The sequence below is a fragment of the Phocoena phocoena genome, chromosome 1 (genome assembly GCF_963924675.1).
Source record: "Phocoena phocoena chromosome 1, mPhoPho1.1, whole genome shotgun sequence".
Taxonomy (NCBI): Eukaryota; Metazoa; Chordata; class Mammalia; order Artiodactyla; family Phocoenidae; genus Phocoena; species Phocoena phocoena.
In genome coordinates this window covers 137,691,438-137,704,971 of record NC_089219.1, presented here as the reverse complement: position 1 = coordinate 137,704,971, position 13,534 = coordinate 137,691,438, and the positions used below count along the sequence as shown (strand labels likewise).

Below are 13,534 nucleotides of genomic sequence, written 5' to 3'. Positions count from 1 at the left end.
CCCTGCCTCTGCTCTGAGGGACACACCCACTTCAAAATTCACACGTAGGGCAGCCAACGGATGATCTAGTTATCCAAGCCTCCCTGTTCTCAGCTCTGTCCACCTCTGGAATATTTGGTGACACATCCCAAGTAGATTTCCTTCCTTCTCACCACGCCCCACCCCCCCAACCTGCTAACCAAAGAGTAGGTGAAGGGTCTTTCCCTCATGACATTTCTCATCCTGTACTGTCTTAAATTACTCTTTAGACTATGGGCATAGAGTTCCGAGGCTGTTCATTAATTGCATGACTCGCCTCAACTAGTGAGCACCCTGGAGTCTTCAGATGTCTGGCCACATTCCACCAGGAAGGCTCAGGAGGAAGACTGGGCCCCCATCCCTCCTTCTCATCACCCCGCCCTGGCTCAAACCTTGGCTGTTTACTCCAGCACCAAAGGGAGGTGGCAATGGAGGGTGTCTTACGGGTTGGTGGTGCTGAAGATGAACATTGAGCTGTGAGGCACCATGGCTTTGCCCGTCTCACGCTTCTCCTTCTTCTGCTGCTTCTTCTCCACTTCCTCCTCATCCTCTTTGATCTCTGCCTCTTTCAAGGGACTGGCTTCTCCATCAGTCTTGCTGCTGACTGCAAGAGGAACGTGTTGAAATCTTCAGAAACCTTGCTACGAGCAGAACGGTGCCCTTCATTTTCCACTGGGGATGGGACGGAGGGGACGGGAGAGGCAGCTAGGGATGTGCCTGGCAAGGTGCCTGAAAACATCGGGGTGTTTGCTAGATTATACTGAGTTAAGCCCTGCTCTCTTCCTAGCCTTACCCCTGCGCTGATTTCAGGTGGTATAGCCCTTTTTTTTTGCCATATAAATGATAAACATGTTTCCCTGGGTAAAACAGAATGGTTGTTTCTGTTGTAAAGTTTACAAAGTTTATTTATATCTAAAATCTGAACCCTTCGTATATACTCACTTATGGCATTTTTCACATCAGTACACCCTGGATGGCATATATTTCTATTCCCCTTCTACAGATGGGAAAACTGAAGTTCAGGGAATTCAAGGACCTATCCTAAGGTCATACAGCTGGTATGGGTTCCCAATTCAAAATTCTATCTCCTTTCAAAGAAATCACACTGCAGTGGAAGACTTTAAGAAGACATTACTCTGTTTGTGGCAGCCTTTCTGGCTGTGCTGTTTCCCGTCATGATTAATGTGGAAACAAGAATGCAATATTCACGCGAAGATGGGTCCATGACTTTATCCCAGGATTGAGAGGATGAAGAAGCAGAGACAGAGTGGGGTTGCTGGACCACTACTCTCTGTTTCCTTACGCAAGTCCCAGAGCGGAGTGAGTGGCAGAGAGGATGAGGCTATCAGAGTGGGGCAAAGGAACCTCTCCCACATTCCCATTCAGTGAATGCTTCTGCCCTGGAACCTTGTGTAAGTAGCAAACCTCTGAGGTCCTGACCCCTTCCAGGTCCTTCCAAAAGGTAAGTCATCCAAAGTGTCCAAAAATCCTCTGATGACACGCTTTTACCTACGACCAAGGACAGGGACTAGCCCCAGAAAGAGAACGGGGGGGGGCGTCAAACTTTCTTAATGTTGTGTCTCATAAAGGAGGGCCCCCAAAACTTCATTATTAGAACATAAAATTAAATAAGACAGAAAAGAAGGTTGTGAGTCTGAGATCCTGAGACATGCCCACCCAAGTCAACCCCAGGGGCACCGGATATGCGAGATTTCACTTTTTAAAGTAGTACTGGCACTCTGAAGAACACTTTGAGACATTTTCTTCACTTTGAGAAAGTGAAGAAATGGAGACAGAGAAGTGGGAGAGAGAAAAACAGGGAGAGAGGACTGCTCTGTGAAAAGAGAAAAATACGGGGAAAGAAAGAGAGGAAAAAAAGCAAGAGTGGAATCCTGTGGTCCCGATTCAGTGACGATAAGGTGGATGGTGGGATTAATGCAGAGATGGGTGGGGTGTCAGGGCAGGGATGGGGGTGGGTTAAGTGCTTTTGGGTTGTTTCCGTTTAAGGTCTCACAGGTGAACATCCATTGCCTTCAGGAATTACGGGAGAAAGTGTGACTAAGAGCTCCTAGGAGAAAAAGAGTAGATGAGAGTAATAGGTTCATAAAATGTTAGCACAGGGAAAGATCTCAGAGGTCATCTGGTTCGATGCCCTCACTTCACAGATGATAAACTGAGGCCTCGAGAGACACAGGGTTTAGGAGGCTACACACTGAGCACAGCCAGTGCCGGCCCCAGCCCACCTGCCATCCTCTGTTCCAGCAACGGTCCCCAAACCATCAAGTGGCAGAGCACCTGGGGGGTCCCAGAGAATGCCATCAGATATTCATACAATAAATCAAATAGCTGAATATAAAAATGGGTAAAAAATCACGTGTGATCTCTCTGAAGACTCTAGGATGGTCACAGGGGCCAAAGGCCGAAGGACATTTTATGGGCAAAACTTAAGACTGAGAAAATTCTAACTTATTTTTTTTGCAAACTGGGAAAAAACTGCTGCTATATTTTTTACATGTTGAAGAGTGATTTCATCCCACTGATGGAGTTTTCCACGCAGCTCTCCAGGGACGACTCCAGAGCCAAGACTCCCCCAGCCCCGGGCACGATGAGCAATGGAGATGAAGGGGACAGGAACTGTGTTCTCACTGTGCACCACGGTCGAGTCCACCAAGGGGCCCACGTCAGGGATGGCGACGGTGACGCTGGTGCTCTCGGGGGCAGCCTTGTCCGTGTTGGCCGTGGTGCAGGAGAGGTCGGGTTCACTCTGGCTGATGACCCGGCCCATGTCCAGCTGCACGTCCCCCAGCAGGGCTTGCTCACTGCTCCCCTCCGGCTCCTGTTCCGTCAGCGCTGCATCCTTCTCCGCCTGCAGCTCTGGTTGGGGCAGGGCGAGGGGTGTGTTGGCCTCGTCGAGGGCTCCTGCCAGCCCGGAGCGTCTGTGCACCATCAGACTGTTGGTCCTGTGAAGAGAGAGGGGGACACAGGTGGTGCTCAGATCGAGAAGCTGTTCCGGAACGGCTGACACGCCTGGCGAGAAGCAGAAGTGCAGGGAGCCAAAGCAGCCCTGCTGGAGAGCACGTGGCCTCCGGTGCCTCCCACCCCACCCAGCCAGGCAGAGGAGCTACGGTCCACGGGCAGTATCCACTGCCTTTACTCCTATCCATTCATCCACTACCCACTCCCAACAAGAGATGCCCTGGTCTTCAGAGGGGTAGACGCCATCGCTGTCACATTTACACGTGCCTCGTAGAAGGTGCATTGGCATCCCCTCATCTTACTACAGGGGAAACCGAGGCTTGGAAAGGCTTACGCTGAAGAACCCCTCACGCCAGCCGCGCTGCATGCCTCGGGCACGCTCCTGTGTCTCATTTACCTCCTTAAGTCCTGGGATCGCTCTTCTTCCTGGATTGTGGGCTCCTTGCCCCCGTGGCTGTCCCTGGGCTCGAGGTCCCTCTCCCCCTCACCGGGCACAGCTTCATCCAGACTCCGCTCCTGGCTGGCAGACCTGCTCCTGGAAGCGGAGGAGGACTCCTTGCCCTCCGTCCTGACGCGGCGGTGCCGGCTGCGCCGCTGGCTCTGCCTGTGCCTGGCCCGGTCCTCGAAGGCCACCACGGTCTCCCCGCCCCCGGCCTCCTGCTGGGTCGGGTCACAGTTCCCATGACAGGGCCTGGCCAGCCAGGGCGGCTCCCGTTTGCCCAGGGACACAGGGCTCCTCTGGTTGTCCAGGGCACTCGACAGGTCCCCTCCGTCCCCCTGGAGGGACCCCCCGCGGCTGACGCGCTCCTCCTCACACTTCTCCAGACCCAGGCCCAGGGCCGGCCCCTCGATGGGCCTGGGTCTCCGGTAGAGGCTGGGGTGGGCATTGAGTGGGTGGAGGGAGCTCAGGGGGTTGAGGGGGTTGAGGGGGTTCATGGGCGGGGCCTCCTCCTTGTTGAGGGCCTCCTGGCTGGGCATCTGCATGTGCCTTCTCAGCTGGCTGGTGCGCTGCTCCCACACCGACATGTGGTGTCGGCGCCTTCGCTCCCTCCTGGCAAAGGGGAGAGGGCGAGGGCTTGGTCAGAGCTGACGGCTAAGGGCCAGGGAGGGCGGCCACGGGGCAGAGGCCAGCCCTCAGTGGCCGTGGGCTGGGGGGACACACAGCGCAGGGAGCGAACGGGAGAGCCCAGGACCTGCAGACAGGGTGCACAGAAAGACGCGAGGGGCCGAGGGGGTGGTGGGACCACTGTCCCCCGGTCCGTGGGGCTTCCCGCTCTAATCACTGCTCCGTAGGAGCTGAGAGGGGTGGGGTCAGCCCAGGATCGAGTCCCGGTCCCCAGGACAGTAGTACGAAGGCTTACCAGATGTCCACTCCCCCAGCTCCCCTCTGCTTTCAGGGCAGCAGCCTGTACCTGCTCTGTGCCCACCAATGGCCCTTAGTTCAAGGTGAGAGGCCTTTCTTCCTCCTCCTCTCCCTCTCCTTTCCCTTTCTGAGGACAGCCTGGGAGAGCCAGGGCTGAGGAATACAGTGGGCAGGTACTATCCAAGGGTGACGGATGACAGTGGCGAGCAGACCCATGTTATAAAAGGTCTTGGCATCACTCTTGCAGTGATGCAGTGGGGTCTCTTCCACAACCACTAATAAAATCCACGGGACTCTATGTCCAGGGACCACCAGCAACTCATACTCAAAACAACCGCTGAACAGTCCAGCTCAGGGGCCTGGCTGAGCACTCACATGGCAGCGGGAACACACAAACGTGACACAGAGAGTGGGCTCCCACAGGAGGAGGGGTGGGGTGGACGCCTATGCCCACACTCACACACGCCTGCGGGCGCACGCCTAGAGCCCGTGCAGGGGATGCTCACATGTGCCCACACGCATCCTCACTGGGGCCCACACGTGCTGTCCACAAGTGCCTGCGTGAAAGGCACCCCACCGGCACTAACGACCCACACCGACACATGCCCACTCACAGGCCACACGGAAGAGCAAACCGCACACGGGGTCACATACCTGAGACGCACACCGAGATAGGCACATGGTGAGAGGTGCGGAGGGGCAGATCCACAAACCATGTGCACGGAACGCCCACGCACACACCATGGCACACACTGACACGTGCACACCCGATGCCACTCTGCCCACGGCAAGGACAAAGACACGGTGTCCCCGCACCCACACGTAACCACTCACAAACACGCAAACCGGTACACACATACAGGTGGCTGCTGCGTGGCTCCCACATCGACATGTGGTGTCTTCTCCTTCTGTCTCTTCTGGGGAAGAAAAATGGACAGGTTCAGTTTATCCTGACCTCTAGGACCCGCAAGCCCCACGGCCACCAGCCGATCTCCAGGGAGAGGTGCAGAATCCCCTACGTGTCTGCTGCCCTCTGTAGACTCCCAACCTTCAGCTCTCCAAGGGAGTGACCTTGGTTCCTTGCTGTGTGCAAACACACGGATCTAGTATTGAAGCAAACATGCGGGCACACAAAGGGTCTATTGTTTCCCCGAGGTAACGGCTTCGGATACTGAGTCATCAAGCCCCACTGGCACTCACGCTTTCACCTAAATATCCTTCAGAGACCCATTTTGGAAACCCTGTAAACTTGGACAAAGAGTTGTATTTCCCCCGGATCATTTCTAGGATATTCACAAGGGTGTGACTCCCCAGCTCATCACTCCAATCTCACACAACATGCAGGGAAAAAATGCACTGCCATGCACACCATCGAGGCCACTAAGTAGCCCACAGCCAAAGGCGGGGCCACCACTCCGTGGGCTGCTGTCCACGTACTTCAGGATGTAAGCAGTGTCCCCTGCATGCATGCAGTGCAGTGGCCCTGGCCAGAGGCCTTCAATGTTCAGTCTATTCAGCTGGGTAAAGCACAGTATTAACCTTCCTGGCCTTGCACAGGGAAAAATCTCTTCTACAGATACACACGTGTTGTGTCCTTTCAAACACAAGGAAGGTCAGAATGGTAGGGTAGAGGCATCATCCACAAAGGCAAACGGGAAAAATGAAGCTGTCAGTGCTCAGGTGGAGGATTGCACGTCTGGGACACCTGTGGAATGAGCTTGCCCCAGTTCCTGGGCTGACAAACCCAGTCTGGCCCAATGGGCCCTGCCTGGGCCTGGGAGGTTGGCAAATGCTGCTCCTTCCCCGATGAAACCGACACCCACCAGTGGAGAACACGCAGGCAAACTAGCACTGTTCAAACACCGTGCCCACATCTGCAGAGAAGCGTGGTCCACGGCGGGCAAAGGGAGCAGAGGCAGCTGGTCTGAGCCTGAAGAGGCGCAATGCACATAAGCACCCATGGAATGGATGTGGATATCACTGTGGAGTCACCTGTGAGCTCCGCAAATGAATGCACCCCTCAGCATTGACAGCTGCAATGCACGTAGAGCGGCCATGCCAAGAAGCACAGGCAGCACAGAGAAAGAGAAGCACACGCTCTAGACGGGCAGCATGCACTCCCACCAGGAGAAGCACCTTCCACTGGCTATTTGCAAATTCTCAGATATTCAAATGCCAGCCCTCCAGAAGCACACGTGTAAGAGTGTAATTACATGGAAGAATTCTCTCTCTCTTACATGCTCACATGTGTGCATACCCACATATGCGCACACACACGCGCACATACACACACACACACACGCCAGGCAAAAGAACCAACCTCTAATTTCCACACAAATCAGATACACACTTCAAACTTCACTTCTCCAGTCGCACATACAAAGATCCAGATTCATATCCCATCACAACCATTAATATGTCTTCATACCTAAAATCACAGAGAAGCATCTTTCCAACTCATGCATATATGACCTCACATACACCCCGCAAGGACCCTGTGGATCAGGAAGGGTGGTTGGTATTCTTCATTTCGAAGATGGGGAAACAGGGATTCTGAGATGCCAGGAGGTTCCCTCAGCGTGTGAGGGACCGAGCTACGACTAGCACTTGGGCCTTTTAATTTGTAACAATGTTCTTTCCGTGTTTCTCTATGGACACCACATTCGCGCTTAGTAATACCGTAGTCCGGAAGTCAGGAGTCTGGGCTGCGAGCCCAGGCAGCGCACACACACCCTGACAACGTTCCACCTGCAGCACCCACCTCGCAGCATGAGCACTGCACCCAAAGCCTGGATCTCTGCTCATCTTGGATGGTCACAGCACCTCTCCCACCTCACTGTGGCCGGATACACACACAGCTCAATGCCTACTGCCATGCGCCTACCAGCATCTCATTCATTCTTTCATTCCATAAATAGTGATTTTCTACTCTGGGCCAAGCATCCTTCCCCCGCATATCTCTAACCCACTCCTCCTCCAGGCTTCCTCACCTCAGTAAATAGAAACACCCACTGCTAAGTGACAGCCAGCCCTACCCACGAGCATGTTTGGATACCTGTGTATATGTATTTTTAGCCCAGACTCATGAGTGCAGGGAAAGTGGAGTAGAAACTGCTCAAGGCCCAGAGAATGCTCTAGGGAGGAAGGCGTTGTTTCACCTTTCTTCATCAATCTTTAAAATATTTGCCGGGGGGTGGGGGGGAGGGGAGTTTTTTTCTCATGCAGGAGAGGGAGGTCCCCACACATAACTCTGGAATGTTCCTACAAGGCGAGGCCGAGCTCTGGGCAGAGAAGGGCTCCTCCCTGATCAGCTTCAAGTAATAGATGACAGGGTCTGGGGCCAGGATAGAGGTCCAGCTGCCAGGGCTCTCAGATCCTCCCCAGTGATACCCCAGGACCCCTCACTAAGTTCTCAGGACGGCCAAGAAGCCACAACAGGAATTCCGTGGTTCTGTGGTCACTTCTCAAGGCCCTTCTCCAAGGCCCTCCCCCAGCACCATACAGTGGTCAGTCGCCCCGCAGGGCCCATGGCCTGCCGGTTCCACCAGCAGCCACAGGGCCAGGCTGGATCCTCAAAGAGAGTCTACACTCGCCACTCTAATTTATCACCTCCCATTCTCTCCCTAATCCGCTCCAACTGGATTCTGTTCCCACTGGGCCACTGAAACGGCTCTCGGGAAGGTCTCTAACAGTGTTCATTTTGCCAAACCCAACGCTCCCTTTTCTGCTCTCATCTTACGTGATCTTTCAACGGTCCTGAGCTCCGCCGTCCACTCCCTCCGTCTGGAAGCGTGTTCTTCTCCACGTCTCCAGGACACCACACTCCCTTGTTCTCTCTCCCACCTCCGGGCTGCTCCCCATCAGTCTCCTCGCGGGTTTTCCTCGAGGCACGGAGTGCTCTGGCCTCTGTTCTCAGCTCCTCGCTTCTCCAGCCCACCTCTCCCTGAGTCAGCCCGCCCGGGCTGACAGCTAAAATGCCATCCAAATGCAAATGCTCCCCCAAATCCTTATTTCTAACCCCGACTTCTAAACTCCAGACTCACAGGCCAACAGCCCGTTCAACATCTTCACTTGCATGTCTTATAAGCATCTCAAATTTAACGTGGCCAAAAAGAACCTTGGATTTCCACTGTTCTCCAGGCTAGCAGTAAATACCACCATCATCTACCCAGTTGCTTAGGTTCAAACCTAAAAACCTGGGAGAAACGTTTGTTTCTTCTCTCTTTTTTTTTTTTCATCCCCACCTCCATCACATTTATTCCATCAGCTCATCCTGTTGGTTCTCCCTCCAAAATACAGACCGAATGGGATGACTTCTCATCTTCTCCGTTGCTACCATGGTCTAAACCACCACCAGCTCTCACCTACTTTACTCTAAGAGCCAACCTCTGTCTTCCTGGCTCCAGTCTGGGCCCCTACAGTCCATCTCCACAGAGCACAGGGACCTTTTAAAAGTGTAAATCCTAACCTATCCACCCTTCCCCTCTAGACCCTCCTATGGTTGTAACTAGAATAAAAGCTAAAGTCCTTCACCTGGGCCTTCAGAACCTCCCGGGCCATGTCTCCTTCTCTTCCCCCTTGCTCCCTTCATACCAGCCACACAGGGTCTTGCTGGGGATGTTCCACCTTTGTAATGTCACACGACCATCTTCTACACATTTAGGTCTCTGCTTAAATATCATCTCTTCAGAGAACCCCTCCCAGATCGCCCGAAGGTACTCCACCCAATTCCTGTTCCTCTGCCTTAGTACCCTGTTATATGTATTTGACAGCTATTCTCACTATCTAAAATTATTTCTGTGTATTTATCAGCTATCTTGCTCACTGAAATAAAAGCTCTGTGAAAAAAAGAGAGCCTGTCTTGCTCACTGCTGTATTCACGGGACGTTTCCTGGCATGGAGCAGGCGCCCTGTGAGAGTTCACAGCTTTGGAATTGAGCAACTGGCTGTCAGCACAGGAGCCCAGGGGTCTGTGAAGTGGGGACAGCGACTCACTCGATGGAAGGCATGTTGGGTGCAGACATCGGGCTGACCTCCTTGGCCTTCTGCAGCGCGTGTTTCTGGTTGAAGGCCTCCTCTTCTTCCTGTTCATCCTAGACACAAAGCAGAGAGGGCTTTGTCTGGGATCCTCCTGAAGGACAGCAGCTCCCATGGCTCTCCCCAGAAGGCGTTCTGGAGACCAGGCGAAGCGAGACAAGAAGGGCAAGAGGTGAAACAAGGCAGAATGAGGTCAGGTTGGCTCACAGACCTCGGGTGGGCAGCAGCCAGTCCCCTTGAGACACCAGCCTCCTGGCCAGCAATTCTGGCCTCCACCTTGCCCCACCTTCTCAGGACAGCCGTGCAGTTCTACCCCAGTGCCAGTCCTCAGGGGAGCTGGCCGGGGCTGTGGAGGTCAGAGGCCAGAGCCGACACTTCTCAGATGCTCTGCAGTGTCTGGAAGTGATGGAGGGGGACCTTCCAGGCACAGCCCCCTGAAGTAAACACCACACTTCCCATCACGCCCTCTTCTCTGCACAGCTAAGTGACCCCACCCTGGGGCTCAGGCAGGGACCTTATCCCCTCACCCACATTCCTGCTCATAAATGTCCCTCTATGTGATGACACCAAGGAAAGCCGGTTCAGGTAAAATGACTAGAGCTCCTAAGAATACATACATCTTCACAGCCTGCTCTGGTTTTCACACACATCATTTTACTTGATCCTTGCAGTACTCCTGTGAGGTATGCAAGGCAGATATATCATTCCTTTTTTACAGATAAAGGAAGCAAGGCTAATGGAGACCAGGGGTCAAGCACAAGCTAAAAGAGCCAGTAAGTGGTAGATGCATGACTCACAGCCAGCTTTTCAGATACTAGAGATGGTATTCTTCCCTGCCTGCAGATAAGAAGACCCTCAAGGACGTAGGGAAGAGCAGTCACGGAAACATTACCAGGTTGCTATGGGCTCTGCCCCAGACCAAATTTGCATTACGTGGGGAGAAGTTTTCACTCATCTCCCTAGACCATCCCACTGCAATCAGTATTGCCTCCACCCCTGAAGAAATGACTCAGAGGAAAGAAAGGAACAGTTCTTTGAGCAATGTAGCAACTAGCTTCATTGAAACTTCCCTCAAGATGACCATGGCCACTGGAGTACCCCAGGAGACACAGTCTAGGAACAGAGATGCTCCTGGCCCCTCTCACCCCCAAACCCAGAAGTATGAAGGCACATGACTGAGGTCACACAGCCACAGGTCAAGGAGCAGAGGTGGGACTTAAATCCAGGACTTTGGTGTTTTCTTTATTTTCCAGGGCATAATTCTGCAAAGGATATCTTTGGGAGTTTGCAGTGACTAAGTGATTATCTTCTACATCCCATGAGAGATCCAGTCTGCTCCAAGGCTCAGCAAACACAATGAGGGTGAAGCAGGCTCCTTTCATGGATGTGAGGCTCTCCAGCTGTCCACAAGCTCCCAGAAGGGGCCTTCCTGGCAGGCTTGAGCCAGGCAACGCAGACTTTTGGACGCAGCCCCAAAGCCCAGCAGGCACCCAATGGCACTAGAGAACCATCGGATCCCCGGAGAACAAAGCTTACCTTGGTCAGCTCCTGGGCATTGGCCAGATTGTCCACAGCGATGGCCAAGAACACATTCAGCAGTGTGTCTGGGGTGATGAGTTAAGGATGGGCAAGTAAGAAAAGCAAAAGGCTCCAGCAAGGCTGAGAGGGCACCTCCAGGCCTTTCCTGCATGGGACACCAGCAGGAACAGAAACCACCCCAAAGAGTCACATAAGCAGGGGCTGTCGGGGGAGAGTTACGCAACTCTGTTTGATGGAGAATATGTCTTCTCTCCTTCCACATGTCATCTCTTTGTACAGGACAAAGAAATATCTGAATCAAAGCTCCCAGAGGGCAAAGTGAGCTACTTTGTGACAAACTGGCCTTCCATTTCTGTGACTCACTGCCTAGCTTTCTTTTTATGGGTTTCTCATGTTTAGTTTATAGTCTGCTCTGGCCCCTAGAAGTTTTCAGGGCAGAAAACTTAAAGGAATATCACTGTTCTGTGAGACTATGGAAAATGCAAAAATATAGCTGCAGCACATGGCTGTCCCTTTTCACTCTAGCAATCCCAATTCAAGGCAAGTCCCACCCCCCAAAACTTCTAATGATCATGTAGAACTTTGCAGTTTATAACGTAACATTCAAGCAAATTATCTCATTTACTATTCATAACCATCAAAGGAGAGAGATATTGCTTCTTCCTTTCAGATGTGAAAACTAGAAGCTCAGAGAGATTAAGTGACTTTCCCAAGGCCACACAGCTGGTAAACAGAGTTGCTGGGATTAAAACCTAAATCTTTCTGGTCTAGAGCCCATGACCAGACATGGATTTTGGAATTAAATGCACTTAGTTTCTAGTCTCCCTTCACAACTCAGTAATTGTTTGACTTTGATTAAGTTACTTCCTCTAAGTCTTATGAGGTAAGGATTAGATGCAATAGTGCCTGGAAAGCATTTACTACAGGGTCTCATGAATAGCACAAGTACGATAAATGTTAGCTATGCTCATATTATGCTCATAATACTAATATTTTTGAGAACTTACTATGTGGAAGGCTCTGTTCTATATTAACATACAGAGCTGCCATATGATCCTGCAATCCCACTCCTGGGCATATATCTGGAGAAAACTAGAATTTGAAAAGATACATGCACCCCAATGTTCACTGCACACTATTTACAATAGCTAAGACATAGAAGCAACCTGAACGTCCATTGACACATGAATGGATAAAGAAGATGTGGGATATATATACAGTGGAATACTACTCAGCCATAAAGAAGAATGAAATATTGCCATTTGCAGCAACATGGATAGACCTAGAGATTATCATACCAAGTGAAGTAAGCCAGACAGAGAAAGACAAACATCATATGATATCGTTTATATGTGGAATCTAAAAAACATGATACAAATGAACTTATACACAAAACAGAAATAGATCCACGGACATAGAAAACCAAGCTTATGGTTACCAAAGGGGAAAGGGGGAAGGAGGAATAAACTAAGAGTCTGGGATTAACATATACACAGTACTATATATAAAATAGATAACCAACAAGGACCTTCTGTATAGCACAGGGAACTATACTCGATATTTTGTAATAACCTATAAGGGAAAAGAATCTGAAAAAATATATATATGTGTAACTGAATAACTTTGCCGTACACCTGAAACTAATACAACATTGTAAATCAACTATATTTAAATAAAAAAGTAAAAAAAAACCATAATTAATTCATTAGTATTATAATCTTGTCACTATTTCAGCCCACAGTGATCTCTGTCTTTTCTTATTTTCCCCAGCTCATTGCACCTCCAACCATTTACTATAACAGACTCATATGTTTTTATTTGTGATGATAACCTGATAACTTGGATATTATGATATCTGATCATTTGGATGATACTTGCTTATATTTATCTTCTTTACCCAACTAGCAGACGTTCCTTAAGATCGGGATGCTTGTGCCTCTTAGGACACCTAGCAATGGTCACCCCAGTGCTACCCCCTCCCCCAGTATTACCACCACCAGCACCACTACGAGCACCTCCTCCTCCTCACATGCTGGTCCCTGCAGGCAGCGTAAGAGAAGCCTTTTAGAAAGGATACAGTTTCCAAACAAGGTGAGCACAATGAAATAGATAGCTGACCACATGCCTGAGCTGACCCCACCCTGGGAGCGGATCCCATTGTACATCACCTCATTCCAGTCCTCACCCGTCAGGATCTACACAAAGCAAACAACAGGCAAATCAGAGACCTGGGTTGGATAAGAAAATGGGGTCAACGGAAGGGGGAAAATTCTGGGCCTGGGTCTTTTCCATCTACCCCTTGCTTGATTTTCCTGCGAGAGAGAAAAAAGTGTCATGGCCATGAATAATCCTCAACTTCCTTCTGATATGTAAGAGACATTGAAAACAGAAGGAGAACATCAAAAGGAAAGATTCTATTCCTCAAAACATAGAGTCTCCCCACCCTGACCCAAACATCAGCTTTGCCCGGCCTGTGGGAATCACACAGATGAGGTGGTCTGGTCACTGCCTGACTGACTGTCCCCAGGAGCTGCCAAGATACAGTTCCTGAGACAGCAGCATTATTGGAAACGGCCTCATGGGCTCCAGTTCTGGAAACCT

At 51.3% G+C, this 13,534-nt stretch overlaps 1 protein-coding gene across 3 annotated transcripts in view; it reads right to left on the bottom strand.

Moving 5' to 3' along the window:
* The window catches only part of CACNA1E (calcium voltage-gated channel subunit alpha1 E), a 297,634-nt gene that overhangs the window by 60,080 nt on the left and 224,020 nt on the right, over window positions 1-13,534 (bottom strand). For 2 of the 3 annotated variants that reach the window (XM_065890348.1, XM_065890357.1), the window contains exons 16-22: window positions 13,011-13,128; window positions 10,931-10,998; window positions 9,353-9,450; window positions 5,218-5,274; window positions 3,392-4,045; window positions 2,665-2,978; window positions 463-622 (exon numbers count right to left, since the gene is read on the bottom strand). In XM_065890348.1, the coding sequence (XP_065746420.1) occupies window positions 463-622; window positions 2,665-2,978; window positions 3,392-4,045; window positions 5,218-5,274; window positions 9,353-9,450; window positions 10,931-10,998; window positions 13,011-13,128 (1,469 nt within the window). The remainder of the gene's footprint in view (window positions 1-462; window positions 623-2,664; window positions 2,979-3,391; window positions 4,046-5,217; window positions 5,275-9,352; window positions 9,451-10,930; window positions 10,999-13,010; window positions 13,129-13,534) is intronic. The other variant, XM_065890366.1, reaches the window with a different exon arrangement.